Genomic DNA, 25,232 nt, shown 5'->3' on the forward strand with positions numbered 1-25,232 from the left:
TAGCTGATACCAAATTGTTATGGCGCTGCTAGAAGGAGGGCGCGAGAAGGCCGGCCGGGGGCCTTTTTGCCCACGGCCAGGCAAGAGGGAAGGGATTTCCTTCTTAATTCTTGCTTGATTAGATTGATACATCTCCTCTCTTTATATAGAGAGGTTTACTTGACTCTCAAGCAAGACTTACTTGACCCCTAAGCAAATGACCCTTATCTCTAATTAACCCTAAGACTAATGGGCCCATTAGGCCCATTACGTACTCTAACACTTGCCCCTGGCCGGGCAAGAGGGAAGGGATTTCCTTCTTAATTCTTGCTTGATTAGATTGATACATCTCCTCTCTTTATATAGAGAGGTTTACTTGACTCTCAAGCAAGACTTACTTGACCCCTAAGCAAACGACCCTTATCTCTAATTAACCCTAAGACTAATGGGCCCATTAGGCCCATTACGTACTCTAACAGAAACATTTTGTTTTTGTTGAATTGAGATCACACTAAAAGAATGGCGACAAGTTTCTGAATGAGTAAGTAGTTGAACGGCAATTGGACTTGCAAGTAGGTTACTCTTGTATGATCCGAAGGACCATCCCTCAAGCAGTACACCAACTTAATATGTATGGTGTACCATCACTTGACTAGGAAGTAAGAGCAGAGCATCATGAAATATGTGTGTAATTGGAACCAGCTCATTTTAGCCAAGTTTCCAGCTCCCTTTCGAGAACAACATATCATCCAGGCCACGGGTGTTTAAGCAAGACATTTTAGCATGTGATCAGTACACTGCATACTCTCTGACGAGCAATTCCATACGAGTGAAAATGATGCTTTCATGGTGTGAAGTTCCTGAATGGGTAGTAAAAAACATACAAATCCTCTTAGTAAAAGAAGTTACTAACAAGAATGACACGAACATCCAAACTTGGAGGTCGACAAGTGTTGATTACATGTGTAAATGGAACGGCATGAGTTTATCATTTTCCCTTGGCAAAAAGTGATTATCTCTTCTACCATGGTATAATCAAGACCACTATTGCAAGTATACCTATTTACGCAAGGCCACACATAACTATAAGTTAAAGAGTTATACAACTCGTGCCAGTAATATCATCTATACATTAGATGAACTCCTTATGAAGCTAAGCCCAAGTCCAGGTAGCTTCCACCTCATGCTTCCTTCACTCGAGGGCAACGCCTTGTGGTTCTCCTGGAATGCAAGTAGAGCCAATTAAAATCATCATCCAAGGCAGCAAAACCAACTTGATTTGTGCAAACAGAACGCATAGATAAAAGGGGTCATTGTTTGCAATGTTAGGAATCTGAAACCAAACCTTGCTTTTGTCCTCGCTAGGCTCGGCTACTGATGCGACCGGTTGAAGAGATACAAGAGGAGACTGGGGCAACTGCAGGAAAGTAACATGCAGCAAGAAACACATAAATTAGATTCCCAGTAGCAAAGGCTGGAAAGGCAGAGCCTTTATTTCACCTAAAAAAATTTTAATACGAAAACAAAAGTTAGTTTAATTTACCATTTTAATCCTTTTCTCTGAAGAGGATCCTAGAGCTGGAAGGAACAATGAGACCTGAAAATTGAAAATATCTCTTCAGAGCTCTAGAAGCAACGATAGTTGATGCAGAACCAATAGCCTAATCATGTAACCAACATGCCACTAAGGAATTGCATAAGCTGGGCCGCCGACTTGCCTGACGAATATTGGGATTCTGGCCACCATGTTCCAGTTGTTGGCTGAACCCAACTAAGGCTTCAGTTGCACGCACTGTACGATCCTGATACCGGTTTGAAAGTAGATAATGTCAGGAACATTTAACGAAAAAACGGTGTGGGTGTGGGTTAGAGGAAGGGGAAGGGTGTATATGATGGACATGTGCTTACCTGGGTGTCCTCGATACCAGACAGCCTTGACCCCTGCATATTCAAGATAAATAAGTGCACCCGTAAGTGATATGTAGCTCCAATAAGCAAGGTATATACAAGTTTCAGTACAAGGCACCGACCCATATTTCAACCGTACGGCTGACTTCTTGGAGCTCCTTCTGAAAGGCGCTCAGATCCACATGGATCACTGCGACCTACAAACACAGTAAATAAATTTAGTAAAAAATCAAATGAAATAAATAAAGAATAAAGCCAAAAAAATAAGTCAGAGACAGAAGAGCCCAGATTTCAAATGAAGAAATGGAAACTCGAAAAGGATCATTCCGATTCTCAAAGAATGAGGGCCAAGGGGATTGATACCGAGAAAGATTTCTTCTTATGATAAGAGGTGGTTTGATCTGCATTTGTTTGGTAAAAGAACAATCTTCTGCTTTAATAATCATATAACAAATGGAAAGTGTTCAATTAGAACATGAAAACGTGACTCGGTTGGTCTTAGTTAGTCTTTGGGCCGGAGTGGAAGAAAGGCGGAGATTCTCGAATAAGGAAAAGGATTCCTTCGAAAGAACTGACCGAGGAGCCGTATGAGGTGAAACTCATATGTACGGTTCTGTAGAGGTATCGTTGTTTCGTTTCACCATCCAAAAGTACCAGAAAAGGAAATATTTATGCAGCAGGAATGTTCCAACCTCATCCCTTGTCCCTTCGATAATTTCTTGTGTTTCGTCTAGATTAGCATCGACCCGGTCGATCCTAACAGCTAGATGTTTCTTCGTAACCTGAAATGGACACATATTTGTTCTTCATGTAAGATGAAAAGGTCGAGATGGATGTACAGCATCGTTCAGACAGTCCATAATGTGCAACATCAGTAAAAAAAAAAAAAAAACTTACCTGCACTGTATTTGAAACATCATCTAACTGTTTGCCCACGACATCGCAGGCATCAGCCAGACCGCGCTTCGTCACCCACATCATGTCAGAAATCTTCCAACCCTGTAAATTATTGCGCGAACTTTAGATACTAGCAGGTGAATTAGCAACTCTGGATATGACTTCAAAAAGCAGAATGGCCTGCAACTAGAATTACAGCCTCAGTGTTGTGTAATCTTGGATGGCCTAAAATAAAAGAATGAGAGTTTACCTTCCACCTGACGTATGCATAGCCGATAAGCCCAGCAACAACAATTGCTGTTATGGTATACGAACCAGACCCTACAAAAATAGAAGGTAAGATATAATAATAATTCACATATTAAATACGTAGAATCTAGTATAAGAGTTCACATATTCAGATAAGAACTGTACAAACTAGAGGGCCAAAACCATATAACTGTGTACGTCTAAAGGGCATGATGAAACGATAGATCAAATCCAACATAATTAAGACATTTGTATAATCAATTTGGTTGAGCATCGAGACAAGAAAACAAGCGAGCACCGACCTGATGTATCGGAGATAACCGTGACATTCTCATTTCTATGGCGTGCGGCTCGCTGTATCTCCTCCCTGATACTGTCGAGCTGAAAATGTTTAGCAGAGTCAAGCACCGCCATTTTAGATCTAGAGTCTGTCAAACCAATCTGGCCGACACGAAAAACAAACACATCCACAATAAACAAACCTGAGACGCCAACTGGTCGCTACCGTCGTGTTTCCCGGCCTTCCTGGTGTTCTTCACAAACTAGAGGAGACAAACAAAGATACAAAAGGTGTCACAGCCATGGCTCGACGTGTGTACAATCGAATCAACCCGACCGAGAATAAAGGCACGGGGCAAGGTAAGTGATGGAAGTAGCTAATTACATTGGCAAGCGTGTCCCCGATGATAGGGACTTTCTTGGCGTCGCCTCCGGTAAGAATAGTGCTGAGATATCCTGCCAAAAGAGAAGAAAGAAAGTTTTTGCAATCCGTTAGTATGCTTTGCAGAAGAATTTGCGGCATTCCCCTAAATAAAGGCTAATTGCAGATTGCTCAAGAACAGAGGCTGCAATTCTCAATCAGAGGGGGGGAAAAGGCTGCAAGGCTTTGCTTGAAGCAAGTAAGAAGACAGAATTACAGATATACAGGTATGGGTGCGACTTGTGAGAGAGCAGTTGGATTGTATTGGATTGGATTATTTGTAGCCAACAAAGTAAACTACACTAGGAACCAAAGTGATCCGTTAATCCGTATGTGTCTACCCAGCGAGTAGGCAAGCTACAAACCCTAAGCAAGAAGCTAGATACAAGCTAAACCCCGGCATCAGCAGCACATCGGATAGATTCAGAAGGACGCGACAGTCGCCGGCGACGGCGAGAGCACCATAGATTCCTCCATGGTAGATAGATGTGGACCAAAGCTGAGGGGTGAGGAGCACGGGAACTCACCGGAGCCGAGCACGACGGCGATGTTGCCGAGCGCCATGGCGCCCAAGCGAAGCCGGGCAACGGAAGCCGGAGCGAGCGAGCACCGGAGCTAGCACGCGGCCCTCGACGGCGACGGCGAGATCGGGCGCGCACGTACGGCCGGCGGTGGGCGATTCCGCTCCCTGCTGGTTTATTGTTCTCTCGCCGTACGTAGTACGTGTCTGTATCGTCTGGCGGCGGTTAAAACCGACGAACGAATAAACGGAGGCAGAATCTTGTTGGATTTAGTTTCTTTCATTCAATCACACGAGACTCCTTCCTTCCTTTTTCCGGAAACACCCTCGGGAGGGCCATCCGCCCGGGATTTTCCCTGGCCGTTGGGTTTTAGACGGACGGGCGTGATCCGATGGGCAAAGCGGTAAATTTGTATGCCCTTAACTTTTTCTTTTGGGCAAACGTATGCCCTAAGCTAGAACACGCAGCTCCGCTTGGTTATCGTGAGATGATATCAGGTGGGTGGCCATTTGGCAAATCGACTTTTGATTGATGAACCAAATTCTGTTCATTACCGGACCTACCTTCTTGGGGAACAAGGCAAGGATTCCCAACGAATGATCAGGCCGGGTCAAGTGTGCCGATACACACGCCCCTTATTCTTCCTAGATCATGAGAGGAACGGTCACAATGAATTCATTCATGTGCCGACCGATTCAATTATCATCCATTCAAAAGACCGGACTGATAGAGAGAGAGGGACAGGCAACATATTTCAACGCAACAACAACAAACCAGAGGGCCCTACCTCCAAAAGGTACTACTCCATCCGTTGCAAAACTAAAGGTCTGACAAACATAGAAAAACCTGTTTTATGAGGGGCAAAAACAACACATCTTATATTTTGAAGCGGAGGCAGTATCATACTCTCTCCTTTCATCTATATAGGGCCTAATACGTTTACGAGGCTAGTTTTGACCAAGTGTTAGAGCAATAATATATGACATGCAAGTTAAACAAAGCATACCGTCAAATTCGTAAGTAAAAAAGAGCTTCCAATAATATAATTTTCACATTATACATCTCATGTATTATTAATCATATCAATAGTCAAAGGCGGTCTTGAAAAAAGCATTAGGCCTTATATAAATGGAAGGAGGGAGTATCATAACTTCTAGACACCGCGGCTACCATTCACAAACAAAAAGCATCATCAACTCCAAGCTCCATCCGTGCCATGAATGAAAATGCTCCATCAAACACAGCACCCATTATTATCAATACAAACCAAACCCATGGTCCCGGGCAGGTTGAGAGGCAGTAGTAGCTAGTTTCAAAGGGCGTGCTTGTTTATGATGATCCTGGGGTGGAGGAGCTTGTGGCGGCGGCCTCCTCCTTCTTCTTCAGGTCCTCAAACTTGTCGATGGTGACCTGCAGCTCGTCGGTGCTGCCCACCGCCCACATGGTGTAGTAGTACACCCCAAAGACGAACCCCGTCAGCCCGCCCGCCACCACCACGTTCTTCGTCTTGGGCGCCAGGCTGCCGAACCCTGCCATCGACAACGACGGCGGTTGCTGCTGCTGCAGGACAAAAATGTCTTGGGAAGATGTTACATGTAGTTACCAATCCAAGGTGCGAAATATGAAAAATGGTCGTCTGACAACTCAAAATACAGTCTCTACAGTTTAAAACTGGGCATTACGGGAAGATATAGAGATTTGTGTTATACTACAATCTGACTCTCCTCTGGTGCTTATACAATCTGGCATTCAGTAGCTCTACGGCAATCGACAATTTCTGCCACAGCAAGAAGGAAAATAGGGCTTACTGGCGAGTAGCCTCCCCATCTGAACCAAATACTGCCTGTACATCACAAGACGGCCTACTGAGGCATCCTTCGGCCATACAAAGAAGTCTAGCAAGCACTAGAACATCGGACCTGAACAGTCACCTCTGTCTCTCTCACAAGGCCTGTCTACCTGGTGCTGGGACTTGCCGGGAAGTGACAATGATGCACTGATCCCAGAAAAAGAGGCAGAGGGAGATCCATTCAGGCCAAAGCCATTGGAAACAAGAAGACGCTGTTGCAAAACTATGTACATCGCTCTGCACATGTAACTTGAAAAGGAAAACCTATGTACATCCCTCTGCACAAGTGTTTGAAAGACACACAACGCAATTCATTTATCGTGGCAGTGCTTACTGGAATTCTGACACGGTGGACGTACCGAAATTATATTGTAGAGTACTATCCAAAGCTTACAAGATTTGGTGTATATATATAGTCATAATAGCACTACATGGATTTCTTCCATGGCTGCTAGCCTGTGCTCTGTGCTGAACAGGACCAGATCCTTGGGCTGAAATCTCATGGATTTATATTATTCACACCTGCCAAGCCTAGCACAGTCCCCCCCCCCCCCCCCCCCACCCCACCGGCAACGCTACGAAACTGAAACCTGGTAGATACGCGATTTCAGGATCATCAAATGTTCGGTTCAATTTACTTCGCCCTTCCCTGCTATGGACTGCAAGCTGCTACATGGCGACACAGGATGAGGATCATCAATTAACTATCCACTGCACTGGTTGCAGGCTGGATCATAAGACCAGGAATAAATCATCTCTCAACTGAAATCTTCATCCCCCCCTTCAAAAATCTACAAGCGACCAACCGTGGAGCTCGGCTACGGAAGACGGGCAGAGGGATTTCTATAGGGTCTCTACGCCATACACGGGATCGGGACTGGGGGTGCGGAAGGATCCACAGGCAAGGGCGGCCCCTGGTTCTGCCTTGAGCTCCCTTGCTCCTAGGACATCATATCGTCGTGCTGATGCAATAAGGGGTGAATCGGGGCGTTGCGGAGAGGGCGTACCTGACCGGCGGCCGGACGAATCGGAGCAGGAAGGTGGCGGCGGGGGTAGATGCGGCGGCGACGGCTGACGGCGACGGCAGGGCAGGGCAGGAGGAGAACGGGAGGAATGGATGAGCAGGGAAAGGGGAAAACCGGTCGGGCTTGGTTGGTGCGCTGGGCTGGGCTGGGCCTGTACTGTTGTGGTGGGCTTCGGTGGCAGCCCGCCGACTTCTTCCTCTTCTTTGGCCCACTGCTAAAGTAAGAGGAAATTTTCTTCAAATCACTTTGAGGGTGCCTCCTCTCTCTCCAAACAAAAAAACTAGGTAATTTACCTGCTGCAGGAATATAAAAATTAATTACAAATGACTTATATATGCAGAAAAAGATCTAAATCAAAAGCTACTAATTTTAACATATAAATATTTCGTACTTGCATTATGTGTAAATCAGGGCATTTCACAACCTTTAGGAAGTACATAAATTAAATAATTATCTAATCTACTGCATATGTCCAGTGACGAAAATAAGCATATTGGTATGGTTTGCATGGGCTGAAATAAAATGTTAGTGTATGCTGAAGTGGGATGCTTGCATGTTGAGAGAATTTAGTGACAATGGAATAAGGTTTGCATAGGCTGAAAAATATTGTTAGTGGATGCTGATGTGGCACACTTGGTGAGGTGAAGGGCTTGCATGTTGAGAGAATTAGAAGTAGTGGGGATCAACTATTTAGGTATTATAGATAAGAGGATGCCTTTGCAAAAGTTACCACAAAAGCTTCTCGTGAATAAATGGCATTAGCCATGCGCACCACTTGTCTCCATCATAGGTTTCTGGTGAGATTTTTTTTTCTACGGGAGGGCCGTCCGCCCGTACGTGTTTAACCTTTTGCATTTGGTTTTTGGAAATGAAATATCTCGAGAATGTTTTTAGATTTAAAAATGCATACATACATCACGAAAATGTTTGTGGTTTAAAAATGGTAGATGAATTTTCAGAAAATGTTCCAAGACCTTGGAAATATTTTTAAATTTAAAAAATGTTCAAGATATTTTGGAAAAATCATGAATTTAAGGAAAAATAAATAAAAATCTTTAAGAATTTCAAGAAATGTTCATAAATTCCGGAAGATGTTCTGGAATTTAAAACTGTACACAGATTTTTAAAACATTCATGAATTTAAACAATCAGTTCATTTATCTATAAGAAGTTTTGGAAATTTTTGAAATAACTCATGAATATTGAAAAATCATTTAAAAATGAAATTAAAGAAGGTTTATGAATTTTAAAACTCCATTTTTTGGAAAATAACTCACGAATTAATAAACAAAGAAAAGGAAAAAAAAGGGGGAAATAAATATAGAAGAGAAAACCAGTAAATACCACCAGGATTCCTAAGACATCATCTCGTCAGTTATTAGTGCAAAACTGGATTCATTCATTCCAGAGGCATTGCATCTACTAGGACATATGAATGGCAAGTTTAATCGTGATAACTTTCAACATGATGGATCTACACTAACAAAGGCACACAAGATCTGAATCAGCTTCAGATAGATACACTGAATAAACCATATATATGTATGTAGCTCAACCCATGCATGTTTCTAAAGACGGAACAGCAGGTACAGAAACTAGAAAGCAAATAGCAGCAGCAGCTATACAAATCATGTAAATTTTGTGCCCTCCAGGCAAAAAAACAAAACAGCCAAGTTAAACTCTGCCATAATTCTGCAAAACTGGACTGAACACGCACTGCTGCAAGGTAATATACTGACTGAACACCACCAGGATTCATTCAGTCCAGAGGCATTGTAGTATCCAGTATGAATGGCAAATCAATCAATCATGCTAACTTTCAATATAATGATGGATTTACACCGACAGAAATTACACTGATCTGAATCAGCTAATTCAGATAAACTGAATAAACTATATATATGCAGCTCGTCGCATGCATGCTTTTTATGACGGAACAGCAGCTACAGAAGCATGTCTAAATATACGCACAACATCATTTTGTTCCCTCCCAGCTTGCTAAACCAGACAAAGCAAATTATCAATCACAAGAAACATGCCTAAACAAGTTAATGTCAAAATGCCAGGAAGGAATGCAGTAAACTGGGCGCAGGCAGGTCCAAACATCACCTGTTATTATTAATACATAATAAAGTCAAAGTGCTGCAGCGGAAACTGCTCGCAAACAAAAAGGGAAAAAACGAGTCATAGTCCTTTGTGATCGATCCATAGCCACATCAAGATCCTGCTTGCTACCTTTCCCTTGGAGCAACAAGCCGCGTCCATGAAGATCATCAATCAATCACGGGACAGCTGAGCCTTTGGCTTCTTCGGCACGGTCCGATACCCAGCCTTGGTGGGCTTCCCCCAGGGCGACACCGAGGGCCTGCCGCCCTTGGTGCGCCCCTCGCCTCCTCCATGGGGATGGTCCACCGGGTTCATCGCGACACCACGGACGACCGGGCGCCTGCCCAGCCACCGGCTGTGCCCCGCCTTCCTCAGCTTCCGCGCGCCATGGGTGGGGTTGGAGACGATGCCGATGGTGGCCCGGCAGCGGGAGTCTATCAGCTTCTCGACGCCCGACGGCAGACGCACAAGGCACTGCGTGGCTGACTCCTTGACCACCTTGGCGTAGGCTCCAGCGGCTCGGACGAGCTTCGCCCCCTGGCCGTGACGCAGTTCGATGCTGTGCACCCATGTTCCCATACGGATGTCAGACAACGGCATGCAGTTTCCCACCTTGGAATTGAGGTCCAGTAGATCGGCTGGCATGAGCGGTGCTGCTGTAGGAACCGCCGCATCCTTCACTTGATCATCAGTGCCCTCTTCGCCTTGGCTGGCCTTGCGGAACAGCTCTTGGAACCGCAGGAAGGAATCAGCATTGTGGGCAGGTCGCATCAAGGAGCCGGTCGTGGAGGGTTTGGAGGAATCGCTATTCACCACCATGCTGCCCGGTTCCATTTGATGGCTGGCTATTATGTAATTGACAGGTGCACGCTCGGCCTTGTATGCTGGATCCTTCTGAGGTACCCCTTCAATCCATCGGAGAAGAGCGATCCGAGAAGAACGATTAGGGTCATACTCAATCCTTTCCACAATGCCAACAGAACAAGTGTTCCTTTTGAGGTCAATGTCCCTAAGAGATCGCTTGGATCCACCCCCTCGGTGAAAAGAAGTGATTCGCCCAGAAGAGTTCCTCCCAGCGGTGACGGTCTTGCCGGTCAAGGCCTTGGCCAAGGTCTTGAACTTCTGCATCTGCAGATAAAAATCACCATAAGCTTCAAGAAATAGACATAAAACAGCATGTAGTAGCAGCAAGTGGATAAGCTTCCATGCATCTAAAGGATGAACGAACTAACCATGAAGAATCAACAGAAAGTGACGACATACATTTCTATCGATCTTAAGACCACAGGTGACAAACACCTAGCTTTACTGATGAAAAAGAAACATCGAGATCAAGTCATTCCATCTGATCCAGAGCAAAAGATCAAGCAGCTTAGGTTTGAATCCAAACCAGACACAAGCTAGTACTAAATTTGTTTATGGCCCAAACCACTCAGACTGGCAGCAAAATTCATAAGAGAAGTTCCAAACTTTTGTTTTTCTTATTCAGCAACATTCAGATTGGCAGGAAGAGGAACACTACAATATAATTGCCGAATTCGGTAGACAAAACATTTAGCTCCCTTCAATCTGAGTCCAGAGAACTTATCATAATTCATTCTCAACAGAAAAGCTCGGGTACAATTAAGAACTAAGCAGAAGTACAGAAATTGGATATCAAGTGAAGTAAGAGTAAAAGAAAAGAAACTCATTTACATGCGGAATTGGGCCTGGGCAGCATCAATTCAGGTTTGGTGAGGGGTTAATGACTCCAGCAGGTTTTCATAAGTAAGAAAAAGAAAAGGGAAAAAATACAGCTATGAACAGGTAGACATCATAACATCCCCAATCCATGATGTTATCAAATTAAACGGAGGACGCAGATGTGAAATATGTTACAAAGGCACCACTTCACAATACAGTCTATGTGCAATTTCGAACTGGGCATTACAGGGACAGTTTGGAAATATAGAGATTAAAGCATGCAGTGTTTGTATCTTTCTCCAGCCTGATTACCCTGGCGTCTGTACAATTTCACACCCATTTGCAGCAATTCAGATATAAAATACAAATTTACTAGCAAGTAGCCTCTCCGGCTGAAACAAATATTGTTTGTACACCATTACAGAACCTACTGAGATGGTTTTCAGCTATACAAAAAACACTCTAACAAGAATTCGGGTATCGAACCCGAACAATCAGCTGCCTCTCAAGGTCTGCATAAGTTCTTGTGAGCAATTTCAGGGTGCTAGACGGGTCCGGAGAAAGAAAAAATCAAGCTAAACCGCATGGAAATGAGAATGGGAGCTCGACTACGGCGGGCGGGGGGGATCTCTATGGGTGACCTAACGCCTGGCGTGCGGAGATCCTGCGCCATAGACGGGATCGGGATTTGGGAGTGCAGAAGAGTCCACGAACAAGTGCCCTGGTATGGACGGATGGAACGGAGCGGAGAGGGCGTACCTGACTGACGGACGGACGACTGCCGGAAGGCGACGGCGCGGGGAGGGGGAGGGGGAGGGGGGAGATGCGGCGTAGACGGCTGGCGGCGGCCGGGCAGGGAAAGGAGACGAGCAGAAAGGGAAAATGGGCTGCGACCGTGTGTGTGCTGCGCTGGCTGGGGCCTCGTCTCTTTTGGTAGTGGGCTTTGCCAGCATCCCCCCGACGACTTCCTTCCTCAATTGAGTTTTTCTTTTCCACCTCAAAAAAAAAGTTGAGTTTTTCTTTAAAAAAAAGAAAAACTGCCTCTTCTATTTATTTATTTTTTGCGGTTAAAACATTCTTTTTGCGGGTAAAGAAAAACTGCCTCTGAAAGTAAATCCTCTCACTGAGTTGAAACTATTTTTAGAAACAAGAGGTGACCACACGTGTTTATTTTCAATTTTTTTGCGGGGCAACGACATGATGAAGCAATGGCTTGACGAGAAGCACTAGCTTTGGCAGAGGATTTTGGACTGCAGCATCTTCATATTGCATCGGACTGCTTGAATGTCGTCACACATATACATGTGGTTTCTATGGTGGAGTGATCAAGGATATAAAATCTTGGAGCGAGTCTTTTAATTAGTACTTGTGTTTTTGTTCATGAGTCGAGGAAGTCGAATTATGAACCTCATAGTCTAGCTAGACATGCACTTTCTTTTGATCAGGAGCGACATGTTTGGTTGGGGCCGACCCATGATTCTGTTGCTCTTCCTGTAATCCTGAACTTCATTAATAAGAGCCTAGTAGACTTTTCTAAAAAATAATCCAGGGCAACCACGTGACTTGGTGCAAAAATTGTAAAAAAGAAATCTTGGCGGGGTAACCATATGACTTGGTACAAACATTGAAAAAAAGAACCTTGGTAGAAAGAGGACACACGACATAGACATTATTACAAAAAAAAACTTGGTACACATATTGTCAAAAGAAAAACCTTGGTACAAAGAGGACACAAGTCCCTCTAACAAGAAAATTTACAATAACAATCCTTAGAGACATTTAATTTCCTAATCGGACTTCGTCGCCAACTAAAGTGATACAACCTAATCGAACCCCATACTCACTGAAGGCCTCTCCCCACTCTTGGCACACACAAGGCACGGATGAATAGTATCGTGCCTTGAGGGCATCTCCTGGCAGTTGGATCTACAAGCGACGGTCCGATGAACATCAAGAGTCACCGCTACAGTACATCGCTACAGTAAGTCTGCTACAGGACAATCGCTACAGGACCAACATACTGTAGCGCAGGGTACTGTTCACTGAAATCTGGAACCTTGATTTCGGATCTAATGGCTGAAAGCTCAAGGCATTGCACTGTTTGAAGGAAATATGCCCTAGAGGCAATAATAATGTTATTATTTTATTTCCTTATATCATGATAAATGTTTTTTATTCATGCTAGAATTGTATTATCCGGAAACATAATACTTGTGTGAATACATAGACAAACCAAACGTCACTAGTATGCCTCTACTTGACTAGCTCGTTAATCAAAGATGGTTATGTTTCCTAACCATAGACATGTGTTGTCATTTGATTAATGGGATCACATCATTAGGAGAATGATATGATTGACATGACCCATTCCATTAGCTTAGCACCCGATCGTTTAGTATGTTGCTATTGCTTTCTTCATGACTTATACATGTTCCTATGACTATGAGATTATGCAACTCCCGTTTGCCGGAGGAACACTTTGTGTGCTACCAAACGTCACAACGTAACTGGGTGATTATAAAGGAGCTCTACAGGTGTCTCCAAAGGTACATGTTGGGTTGGCGTATTTCGAGATTAGGATTTGTCACTCCGATTGTCGGAGAGGTATCTCTGGGCCCTCTCGGTAATGCACATCACATAAGCCTTGCAAGCATTACAACTAATGAGTTAGTTGCAAGATGATGTATTACGAAACGAGTAAAGAGACTTGCCGGTAACGAGATTGAACTAGGTATTGAGATACCGACGATCGAATCTCGGGCAAGTAACATACCGATGACAAAGGGAACAACGTATGTTGTTATGCGGTCTGACCGATAAAGATCTTCGTAGAATATGTGGGAGCCAATATGAGCATCCAGGTTCCGCTATTGGTTATTGATCGGAGACGTGTCTCGGTCATGTCTACATTGTTCTCGAACCCGTAGTGTCCGCACGCTTAAGGTTTTGATGACAGTTATATTATGAGTTTATGCATTTTGATGTACCGAAGTTTGTTCGGAGTCCCGGATGTGATCACGGACATGACGAGGAGTCTCGAAATGGCCGAGACATAAAGATTGATATATTGGAAGCCTATATTTGGATATCGGAAGTGTTCCGAGTGAAATCGGGATTTTACCGGAGTACCGGGAGGTTACCGGAACCCCCGGGAGGTATATGGGCCTTAGTGGGCTTTAGTGGAAGAGAGGAGAGGTGGCCAGGGCTGGGCCGCGCGCCCCTCCCCCCTAGTCCGAATAGGACAAGGAGAGGGGGGCGGCGCCCCCCCTTCCTTCTCTCTCTCCTCTTTCCCCCTCCCGAATCCTATTCCAACTAGGAAAGGGGGGAATCCTACTCCCGGTGGGAGTAGGACTCCTCCTGGCGCGCCCTCCTCCTGGCCGGCCGCACCTCCCCCTGCTCCTTTATATACGGGGGCAGGGGGCACCCCTAGACACACAAGTTGATCCACGTGATCATATTCTTAGCCGTGTGCGGTGCCCCCTTCCACCATAATCCTCGATAATATTGTAGCGGTGCTTAGGCGAAGCCCTGCGACGGTAGTACATCAAGATCGTCACCACGCCGTCGTGCTGACGGAACTCTTCCCCGACACTTTGCTGGATCGGAGTCCGGGGATCGTCATCGAGCTGAACGTGTGCTAGAACTCGGAGGTGCCGTAGTTTCGGTGCTTGATCGGTCGGGCCGTGAAGACGTACGACTACATCAACCGCGTTGTGCTAACGCTTCCGCTGTCGATCTACAAGGGTACGTAGATCACACTCTCCCCTCTCGTTGCTATGCATCACCATGATCTTGCGTGTGCGTAGGAATTTTTTTGAAATTACTACGTTCCCCAACAGTGGCATCCGAGCCTAGGTTTTATGTGTTGATGTTATATGCACGAGTAGAACACAAGTGAGTTGTGGGCGATATAAGTCATACTGCTTACCAGCATGTCATACTTTGGTTCGGCGGTATTGTTGGACGAAGCGGCCCGGACCGACATTACGCGTACGCTTACGCGAGACCGGTTCTCCCGACGTGCTTTGCACAAAGGTGGCTAGCGGGTGACAGTTTCTCCAACTTTAGTTGAACCGAGTGTGGCTACGCCCGGTCCTTGCGAAGGTTAAAACAGCACCAACTTGACAAACTATCGTTGTGGTTTTGATGCGTAGGTAAGATTGGTTCTTGCTTAAGCCCGTAGCAGCCACGTAAAACTTGCAACAACAAAGTAGAGGACGTCTAACTTGTTTTTGCAGGGCATGTTGTGATGTGATATGGTCAAGACATGATGCTAAATTTTATTGTATGAGATGATCATGTTTTGTAACCGAGTTATCGGCAACTGGCAGGAGCCATATGGTTGTCGCTTTATTGTATGCAATGCAATCGCGCTGTAATGCTTTACTTTATCACTAAGCGGTAGCGATAGTCGTGGAAGCATAAAATTGGCGAGACGACAACGATGCTACGATGGAGATCAAGGTGTCGCGCCGGTGACGATGGTGATCACGACGGTGCTTCGAAGATGGAGATCACAAGCACAAGATGATGATGGCCATATCATATCACTTATATTGATTGCATGTGATGTTTATCTTTTATGCATCTTATCTTGCTTTGATTGACGGTAGCATTATAAGATGATCTCTCACTAATTATCAAGAAGTGTTCTCCCTGAGTATGCACCGTTGCGAAAGTTCTTCGTGCTGAGACACCACGTGATGATCGGGTGTGATAGGCTCTACGTTCAAATACAACGGGTGCAAAACAGTTGCACACGCGGAATACTCAGGTTATACTTGACGAGCCAAGCATATACAGATATGGCCTCGGAACACGGAGACCGAAAGGTCGAGCGTGAATCATATAGTAGATATGATCAACATAGTGATGTTCACCAATGAAACTACTCCATCTCACGTGATGATCGGACATGGTTTAGTTGATTTGGATCACGTAATCACTTAGAGGATTAGAGGGATGTCTATCTAAGTGGGAGTTCTTTAAGTAATATGATTAATTGAACCTAAATTTATCATGAAACTTAGTACCTGATAGTATCTTGCTTGTTTATGTTTGATTGTAGATAGATGGCCCGTGCTGTTGTTCCGTTGAATTTTAATGCGTTCCTTGAGAAAGCAAAGTTGAAAGATGATGGTAGCAATTACACGGACTGGGTCCGTAACTTGAGGATTATCCTCATTGCTGCACAGAAGAATTACGTCCTGGAAGCACCGCTAGGTGCCAGGCCTGCTGCTGGAGCAACACCAGATGTTATGAACGTCTGGCAGAGCAAAGCTGATGACTACTCGATAGTTCAGTGTGCCATGCTTTACGGCTTAGAATCGGGACTTCAACGACGTTTTGAACATCATGGAGCATATGAGATGTTCCAGGAGTTGAAGTTAATATTTCAAGCAAATGCCCGGATTGAGAGATATGAAGTCTCCAATAAGTTCTATAGCTGCAAGATGGAGGAGAACAGTTCTGTCAGTGAGCATATACTCAAAATGTCTGGGTATAATAATCACTTGATTCAATTGGGAGTTAATCTTCCAGATGATTGCGTCATTGACAGAATTCTCCAATCACTGCCACCAAGCTACAAGAGCTTCGTGATGAACTATAATATGCAAGGGATGAATAAGACTATTCCCGAGCTCTTCGCAATGCTGAAAGCTGCGGAGGTAGAAATCAAGAAGGAGCATCAAGTGTTGATGGTCAACAAGACCACTAGTTTCAAGAAAAAGGGCAAAGGGAAGAAGAAGGGGAACTTCAAAAAGAACAGCAAGCAAGTTGCTACTCAAGAGAAGAAACCCAAACCTGGACCTAAGCCTGAAACTGAGTGCTTCTACTGCAAGCAGACTGGTCACTGGAAGCGGAACTGCCCCAAGTATTTGGCGGATAAGAAGGATGGCAAGGTGAACAAAGGTATATGTGATATACATGTTATTGATGTGTACCTTACTAATGCTCGCAGTAGCACCTGGGTATTTGATACTGGTTCTGTTGCTAATATTTGCAACTCGAAACAGGGACTACGGATTAAGCGAAGATTGGCTAAGGACGAGGTGACGATGCGCGTGGGAAATGGTTCCAAAGTCGATGTGATCGCAGTCGGCACGCTACCTCTACATCTACCTTCGGGATTAGTATTAGACCTAAATAATTGTTATTTGGTGCCAGCGTTAAGCATGAACATTATATCTGGATCTTGTTTGATGCGAGACGGTTATTCATTTAAATCAGAGAATAATGGTTGTTCTATTTACATGAGTAATATCTTTTATGGTCATGCACCCTTAAAGAGTGGTCTATTCTTATTAAATCTCGATAGTAGTGACACACATATTCATAGTGTTGAAACCAAAAGATGCAGAGTTGATAATGATAGTGCAACTTATTTGTGGCACTGCCGTTTGGGTCATATCGGTATAAAGCGCATGAAGAAACTCCATACTGATGGGCTTTTGGAACCACTTGATTATGAATCACTTGGTACTTGCGAACCGTGCCTTATGGGTAAGATGACAAAAACACCGTTCTCCGGTACTATGGAGAGAGCAACAGATTTATTGGAAATCATACATACAGATGTATGTGGTCCGATGAATGTTGAGGCTCGTGGCGGATATCGTTATTTTCTCACCTTCACAGATGACTTAAGCAGATATGGGTATATCTACTTAATGAAACATAAGTCTGAAACATTTGAAAAGTTCAAAGAATTTCAGAGTGAAGTTGAAAATCATCGTAACAAGAAAATAAAATTCCTACGATCTGATCGTGGAGGAGAATATTTGAGTTACGAGTTTGGTGTACATTTAAAACAATGTGGAATAGTTTCGCAACTCACGCCACCCGGAACACCACAGCGTAATGGTGTGTCCGAACGTCGTAATCGTACTTTACTAGATATGGTGCGATCTATGATGTCTCTTACTGATTTACCGCTATCGTTTTGGGGATATGCTCTAGAGACGGCCGCATTCACGTTAAATAGGGCACCATCAAAATCCGTTGAGACGACGCCATATGAACTGTGGTTTGGCAAGAAACCAAAGTTGTCGTTTCTGAAAGTTTGGGGCTGCGATGCTTATGTGAAAAAACTTCAACCTGATAAGCTCGAACCCAAATCGGAGAAATGTGTCTTCATAGGATATCCAAAGGAAACTATTGGATACACCTTCTATCACAGATCCGAAGGCAAGACTTTTGTTGCTAAATTCGGAAACTTTCTAGAGAAGGAGTTTCTCTCGAAAGAAGTGAGTGGGAGGAAAGTAGAACTTGACGAGGTAACTGTACCTGCTCCCTTATTGGAAAGTAGTACATCACAGAAACCAGTTTCTGTGACACCTACACCAATTAGTGAGGAAGCTAATGATAATGATCATGAAACTTCAGAACAAGATACTACTGAACCTCGTAGATCAACCAGAGTAAGATCCGCGCCAGAGTGGTACGGTAATCCTGTTCTGGAAGTCATGCTACTAGATCATGATGAACCTACGAACTATGAAGAAGCGATGGTGAGCCCAGATTCCGCAAAATGGCTTGAAGCCATGAAATCTGAGATGGGATCCATGTATGAGAACAAAGTATGGACTTTGGTTGACTTGCCCAATGATCGGCAAGCAATTGAGAATAAATGGATCTTCAAGAAGAAGACTGACGCTGACGGTAATATTACTGTCTACAAAGCTCGACTTGTCGCAAAAGGTTTTCGGCAAGTTCAAGGGATTGACTACGATGAGACCTTCTCACCCGTAGCGATGCTTAAGTCTGTCCGAATCATGTTAGCAATTGCCGCATTTTATGATTATGAAATTTGGCAAATGGATGTCAAAACTGCATTCCTGAATGGATTTCTGCAAGAAGAGTTGTATATGATGCAGCCGGAAGGTTTTGTCGATCCAAAGGGAGCTAACAAAGTGTGCAAGCTTCAGCGATCCATTTATGGACTGGTGCAAGCCTCTCGGAGTTGGAATAAACGCTTTGATAGTGTGATCAAAGCATTTGGTTTTGTACAGACTTTTGGAGAAGCCTGTATTTACAAGAAAGTGAGTGGGAGCTCTGTAGCATTTCTGATATTATATGTAGATGACATATTACTAATCGGAAATGATATAGAATTTCTGGATAGCATAAAAGGATACTTGAATAAGAGTTTTTCAATGAAAGACCTCGGTGAAGCTGCTTACATATTAGGCATTAAGATCTATAGAGATAGATCAAGACGCTTAATTGGACTTTCACAAAGCACATACCTTGACAAAGTTTTGAAGAAGTTCAAAATGGATCAAGCAAAGAAAGGATTCTTGCCTGTGTTACAAGGTGTGAAATTGAGTAAGACTCAATCCCCGACCAATGCAGAAGATAGAGAGAAAATGAAAGATGTTCCCTATGCTTCAGCCATAGGCTCTATCATGTATGCAATGCTGTGTACCAGACCTGATGTGTGTCTTGCTATAAGTCTAGCAGGGAGGTACCAAAGTAATCCAGGAGTGGATCACTGGACAGCGGTCAAGAACATCCTGAAATACCTGAAAAGGACTAAGGATATGTTTCTCATATATGGAGGTGACAAAGAGCTCATCGTAAATGGTTACGTTGATGCAAGCTTTGACACTGATCCGGACGATTCTAAATCGCAAACCGGATACGTGTTTACATTAAACGGTGGAGCTGTCAGTTGGTGCAGTTCTAAACAAAGCGTTGTGGCGGGATCTACATGTGAAGCGGAGTACATAGCTGCTTCGGAAGCAGCAAACGAAGGAGTCTGGATGAAGGAGTTCATATCCGATCTAGGTGTCATACCTAGTGCATCGGGTCCAATGAAAATCTTTTGTGACAATACTGGTGCAATTGCCTTGGCAAAGGAATCCAGATTTCACAAGAGAACCAAGCACATCAAGAGACGCTTCAATTCCATCCGGGATCTAGTCCAGGTGGGAGACATAGAGATTTGCAAGATACATACGGATCTGAATATAGCAGACCCGTTGACTAAGCCTCTTCCACGAGCAAAACATGATCAGCACCAAAGCTCCATGGGTGTTAGAATCATTACTGTGTAATCTAGATTATTGACTCTAGTGCAAGTGGGAGACTGAAGGAAATATGCCCTAGAGGCAATAATAATGTTATTATTTTATTTCCTTATATCATGATAAATGTTTATTATTCATGCTAGAATTGTATTATCCGGAAACATAATACTTGTGTGAATACATAGACAAACCAAACGTCACTAGTATGCCTCTACTTGACTAGCTCGTTAATCAAAGATGGTTATGTTTCCTAACCATAGACATGTGTTGTCATTTGATTAATGGGATCACATCATTAGGAGAATGATATGATTGACATGACCCATTCCATTAGCTTAGCACCCGATCGTTTAGTATGTTGCTATTGCTTTCTTCATGACTTATACATGTTCCTATGACTATGAGATTATGCAACTCCCATTTGCCGGAGGAACACTTTGTGTGCTACCAAACGTCACAATGTAATTGGGTGATTATAAAGGAGCTCTACAGGTGTCTCCAAAGGTACATGTTGGGTTGGCGTATTTCGAGATTAGGATTTGTCACTCCGATTGTCGGAGAGGTATCTCTGGGCCCTCTCGGTAATGCACATCACATAAGTCTTGCAAGCATTACAACTAATGAGTTAGTTGCAAGATGATGTATTACAAAACGAGTAAAGAGACTTGCCGGTAACGAGATTGAACTAGGTATTGAGATACCAACGATCAAATCTCGGGCAAGTAACATACCGATGACAAAGGGAACAACGCATGTTGTTATGCGGTCTGACCGATAAAGATCTTCGTAGAATATGTGGGAGCCAATATGAGCATCCAAGTTCCGCTATTGGTTATTGATCGAAGACGTGTCTCGGTCATGTATACATTGTTCTCGAACCCGTAGGGTCCGCACGCTTAAGGTTTTGATGACAGTTATATTATGAGTTTATGCATTTTGATGTACCGAAGTTTGTTCGGAGTCCCGGATGTGATCACGGACATGATGAGGAGTCTCGAAATGGTCGATGCATAAAGATTGATATATTGGAAGCCTATATTTGGATATCGGAAGTGTTCCGAGTGAAATCGGGATTTTACCGGAGTACCAGGAGGTTACTGGAACCCCCTGGGAGGTATATGGGCCTTAGTGGGCTTTAGTGGAAGAGAGGAGAGGTGGTCAGGGCTGGGCCGCGCACCCCTCCCCCCCTAGTCCGAATAGGACAAGGAGAGGGGGGCGGCGCCCCCCCCCCCCTCTCCTCTTCCCCCCCCCCCCCCCCGAATCCTATTCCAACTAGGAAAGAGGGGAATCCTACTCCCGGTGGGTGTAGGACTCCTCCTGGCGCGCCCTCCTCCTGGCCGGCCGCACCTCCCCCTGCTCCTTTATATACGGGGGCAGGGGGCACCCCTAGACACACAAGTTGATCCACGTGATCATATTCTTAGCCGTGTGCGGTGCCCTTTTCCACCATAATCCTTGATAATATTGTAGCGGTGCTTAGGCGAAGCCCTGCGACGGTAGTACATCAAGATCGTCACCACGCCGTCGTGCTGACGGAACTCTTCCCCGACACTTTGCTGGATCGGAGTCCGGGGATCGTCATCGAGCTGAACGTGTGCTAGAACTCGGAGGTGTCGTAGTTTCGGTGCTTGATCGGTCGGGCCGTGAAGACGTATGACTACATCAACCGCGTTGTGCTAACGCTTCCGCTGTCGATCTACAAGGGTACGTAGATCACACTCTCCCCTCTCGTTGCTATGCATCACCATGATCTTGCGTGTGCTTAGAATTTTTTTTGAAATTACTACGTTCCCCAACACTGTTCACATGTGCCTTGTGTGTGCCAAGGCACCGGATCTCGGTCCCACTCTTGTCGCTCGAGCGACAGATGGAGGGGTCGAGGACCCACAAGCACACCAACGCGGGGAGGGCGAATTGTCGCTGCCCAAGTCGCCTTTTCGAGGGAGAGAACTGAGTGAAAATGGAGACAACACTAGGGAGACGTTGGTAGCCTGCATTATTTTTAAGCTCTCTGCATTATCAAACTTTTGATATTTGTCATGTTTTCAGACAAATAATAATATTATTTTTCAAACCTGTCATGTGCTGTACCTTTGCTGGATCTTAAGAAAATGGCTGATCAAATCTGCCTCTTTCTTCAACAATATCACCAATTTACTGACTAAACTAACCTCCAGGGCCGGCCCTGGGCCATGGCGGCGAGTGCGACGGCCTAGGGCCCAGCACGAGCAGGGGCCCATGCCCTGTGCATGTATACAATATACAATATATTCATAGAAAGAAAAATTGTACGCAAGACAAACAAAAACAGCCCGGCCCATTAAGAAGCGAGCAGCTCACGCACGAACAAAGTCAACAATCCCGTTCTCTCCCAGTCCCAGAAACACGCCGCCAGCCGCCAACTCACCGTCTCCCTCTCGTTCTCATCATCCTCCTCTTCGCCAAATCCAATTGATTGCCCCAAGTCCCTATGAGGCCATGACCCCAACTCCCCAAGCTAATCAATGAAGTATCACACTCCGGTGTACTCCAAGGGCCTCGGCGAACGGATCCAGAGAGGCGAGCCGGCCAGCGGAGACACACCCTGTGCCCTGGCAGGAACACTTAGAGTAGCAGCCGGTAGACTGGCCATCGATCATTAGGGACGTGGTCCGACTGTCCGGGGTGGAGAGTGGAGACGTGAAGTCCAGGCCGTTCCTCGTAATTTTTTCCCTTGTCTATTTTTCTGCTTATGATGAATTGATGTGATGATGTTTGACCTGCTTGATTCCAGGGCCAGCTGTGGCATTCTAGAGCAATGTGGAGCAGCGTTGGATTTCTTCTATTTGCTCCAAGAGACCAAGAACAGGATTCAAAAGACAAGAATTCAGGTGTTCTCTCTCCTTTTAACTGTTCTTTTTTCGAAACTAAAATCACGAACTATTTGAGATCAACCATTTCACATGAGAGATTGAATGGCTTGGCCATGTGCTTTATTCAGAAAGATATTTTGGATAAGATTGATCTTGACACTATTATTAGTGATTTTGCATCCAAAAATGCTTGAAGGTGTCGTTTTTCTTGAGTATTGTATGCCATTCACTTCTTTTTTGTGTATTTTTCAGGTGGCTCCTGAAATTTGCTGATGCACGTTTGTGGTTGGACTGCTAGATTGGAATTGTAGCTTCTGCGAATTGGATCAAGAATTTGAGAACAATGTCACATATTTATTTAGCTAAGAGTTAAGACAAGACTTCTAGGTTGTTGGAGCGTGTATCCTAATCCTATGATCATCTGATATATCTGTGGACCGTGGTGTATTAACACCATATTTGCTAATGAAATTTTTACTTTTATATGAATTTCCTTCTATATGATAGGCTTGGAAGGTTTTTTTGTCTATTATATAGTAGTGTATAAGGGCCCATTTTCTCAATTTGCACAAGGGCCTCTTGAATGTCAAGGCCGGCCCTGCTAACCTCATACACAAATTTACATCAGCAAAAAATTACTGACCAAAACTAATCACCTTCTAATTACATGTGGCGTCTAGACGTAATGCAGATGGGAAGAAAACAGAGAGCAAGCCCAGAAAACTTCAAGGACGCCATGTCCGCGGAGAGACACCAGGGGGCTCGCCTCACGCCGGCCTCGGCAGCGCCAGCGGCGTCACCTCGGCGAGAGGCGTGGGCATGGGGCTGGGCAGAGGCGACGTCCGGCACACCGGGCACGTGGGCCGCCGCCGGAGCCACGCGTCGACGCAGCCGCGGTGGAACAGGTGGCCGCAGTCCGGCAGCACCCGGACCACGTCGCTGTCCGCGTACCTCTCCAGGCAGACGGCGCAGCAGGCCGCGTGCTGCCCCTCCTCCGAGGCCGGCTTCCTCGCCTCCCTGTAGACCACCGCCGGGTACGCCTCCAGCGTCGCCGCGTCGATGCCGCCGAGCTCGACGTCGCCGTTGCCGCGGCGGGGCGGCGCCGGCGCCGGAATCCCGCGGGCGTCGGCCACCGGCATGGACGACGAGGCGCGGGCGCAGCAGAGGTAGACGGCGAAGGCGACGGTGCAGACGAGGAGGAGGATACCGACGGAGACGGCCAGGCCGTAGCCGAACCCGCCGGCGCCGCTCGACCCGAACAGGCCGTGCGGGGCGCCGGGCGGCGACGGGCCGCCGGTGCCCATCGCTGCTCTCCGTGGATGTTGTTAGCGACGTCAACGGGGAGGAGCTTTGCGTGGCGAGCTGTGGTCGAGGACGGGCGCAGGGAAGGTACAAGGCGTGGAGACGCAGGGGACGACGTGGCGTGTCTAGTCAGTCTCAATGTAGCGTGGCTGGTTTGTTCATCGGCGTTCCGATTAATTCGACGTTGATGCGGATTCGTTTGCTTCTGGAAGTGCATCTTCGTGTGCTTAGGCTTTTGTTTACTCAAATTTGCTATTCCAGGGTGACATGAGATGTGCGCAACATCTGGATTTTCGCGTGCTATTTGTCTGATACATCTCTGGTTTTGTTTACTTTCAAGTAAGCTAACTGAAAACAAACAATAAGGACCAGCGCGACGGTTTTCAAGGTTGGCTAGATTATTATTTTTTGACGTTTTATTGATTTGAGAGAAATTGAAAATCCCAATTTGGGTCTGCTGATCGTTCTCCGCCCTCCATCTCGGATCTAACAGCCACCAAGTCATCTTCCACCTTCAACCGTTTTTTTTCCTCCCGACACATCTCCATCCAACCGCCTCATGGACGACCGGCCGAACCGCCGGCCACCATCGCCCGCGGCCGGTGGCCCTCCCGCGCAGCCTCGCCGTCCTGACCTCCTCAGAACATCCTCCCACCGCCGCCCCCGGTCATCCAGCTAACTTGCACCACTACCATGCTGCCCCCCCCCCCCCCCCCTCCCACCCTAAGATAAATGATGGGGTAGCTTCTTCCTTCCCTTTGATTGTTTCTCTATTCAATCCAAAATCAACTGACCCAAATTTGTGGTCAAAATGGATAAAGGGGGATGTATCTAGACATATTTTAGTTCTAGATACATCTTTTTTTAACTATTTTGATGACAAGTATTTTCGGACGGAGGAAGTAGCCATTTTTTGTGAATAAAGTTTGGTGCGTGTTTTTTTTTAATGATCAGCACTACCAAAAAAAGAAGGCATGCAAGGCGTGGTTTCCTGGATCCACGTCGTTGGAAGTTTGCGAGCTCCAGGAACCAACGTGCGTGAATGCATGTGAGCATATATGGAATTTTGTGGCAGTGCCTGGTCTGATAGGTTTTACACACTGTGAAGGTGTGTCCACCCAGCGAGTGA

At 45.4% G+C, this 25,232-nt stretch overlaps 3 protein-coding genes across 4 annotated transcripts; all 3 read right to left on the minus strand.

Annotated features, from left to right (window-relative positions):
- Positions 1–848: 848 nt before the first annotated feature.
- Positions 849–4,562, minus strand: LOC123154911 (uncharacterized). Its single transcript, XM_044573521.1, has 13 exons — positions 4,261–4,562; positions 3,698–3,768; positions 3,516–3,575; positions 3,336–3,414; positions 3,035–3,105; positions 2,785–2,886; positions 2,580–2,669; positions 2,010–2,084; positions 1,888–1,920; positions 1,698–1,781; positions 1,523–1,576; positions 1,325–1,396; positions 849–1,200 (listed from the first exon to the last, which is right to left on the minus strand). Exons 1-13 carry the CDS (start codon positions 4,295–4,297, stop codon positions 1,105–1,107), a joined length of 924 nt encoding a protein of 307 aa, XP_044429456.1. The 5' UTR covers positions 4,298–4,562; the 3' UTR covers positions 849–1,104.
- A 4,618-nt stretch (positions 4,563–9,180) lies between these two features.
- Positions 9,181–11,829, minus strand: LOC780603 (60S ribosomal protein L2, mitochondrial). 2 transcript variants are annotated; one of them, XM_044569091.1, is made up of 2 exons: positions 11,677–11,829; positions 9,181–10,362 (listed from the first exon to the last, which is right to left on the minus strand). In XM_044569091.1, the coding sequence occupies exon 2, from the start codon at positions 10,360–10,362 to the stop codon at positions 9,406–9,408; it is 957 nt and encodes a 318-aa protein (XP_044425026.1). In that variant the 5' UTR covers positions 11,677–11,829; the 3' UTR covers positions 9,181–9,405. The 2 variants fall into 2 exon arrangements, with proteins under 2 accessions (XP_044425026.1, XP_044425025.1); XM_044569090.1 differs by lacking the exon at positions 11,677–11,829 and adding an exon at positions 10,467–10,530.
- Positions 11,830–23,428: 11,599 nt separating this feature from the next.
- On the minus strand, positions 23,429–24,311 carry LOC123154912 (RING-H2 finger protein ATL70). Its single transcript, XM_044573522.1, has one exon. The coding sequence runs from the start codon at positions 24,103–24,105 to the stop codon at positions 23,569–23,571; it is 537 nt and encodes a 178-aa protein (XP_044429457.1). The 5' UTR covers positions 24,106–24,311; the 3' UTR covers positions 23,429–23,568.
- Between the last annotated feature and the right edge of the window lie 921 nt (positions 24,312–25,232).

This window comes from Triticum aestivum, chromosome 7A, assembly GCF_018294505.1.
Source record: "Triticum aestivum cultivar Chinese Spring chromosome 7A, IWGSC CS RefSeq v2.1, whole genome shotgun sequence".
Taxonomy (NCBI): domain Eukaryota; kingdom Viridiplantae; phylum Streptophyta; class Magnoliopsida; order Poales; family Poaceae; genus Triticum; species Triticum aestivum.

Coding starts and splice junctions, on each gene's coding strand:
- LOC123154911 (XM_044573521.1), bottom strand. CDS start 4,297: ATGGCGCTCGGCAACATCGCCGTCGTGCTCGGCTCCG. Junction 3,769..4,260: donor CGCCGTCGTGCTCGGCTCCG/GTGAGTTCCCGT, acceptor CTCTTTTGGCAG/GATATCTCAGCACTATTCTT. Junction 1,201..1,324: donor CTAGCGAGGACAAAAGCAAG/GTTTGGTTTCAG, acceptor CTTGCATTCCAG/GAGAACCACAAGGCGTTGCC.
- LOC123154912 (XM_044573522.1), bottom strand. CDS start 24,105: ATGGGCACCGGCGGCCCGTCGCCGCCCGGCGCCCCGCACGGCCTGTTC.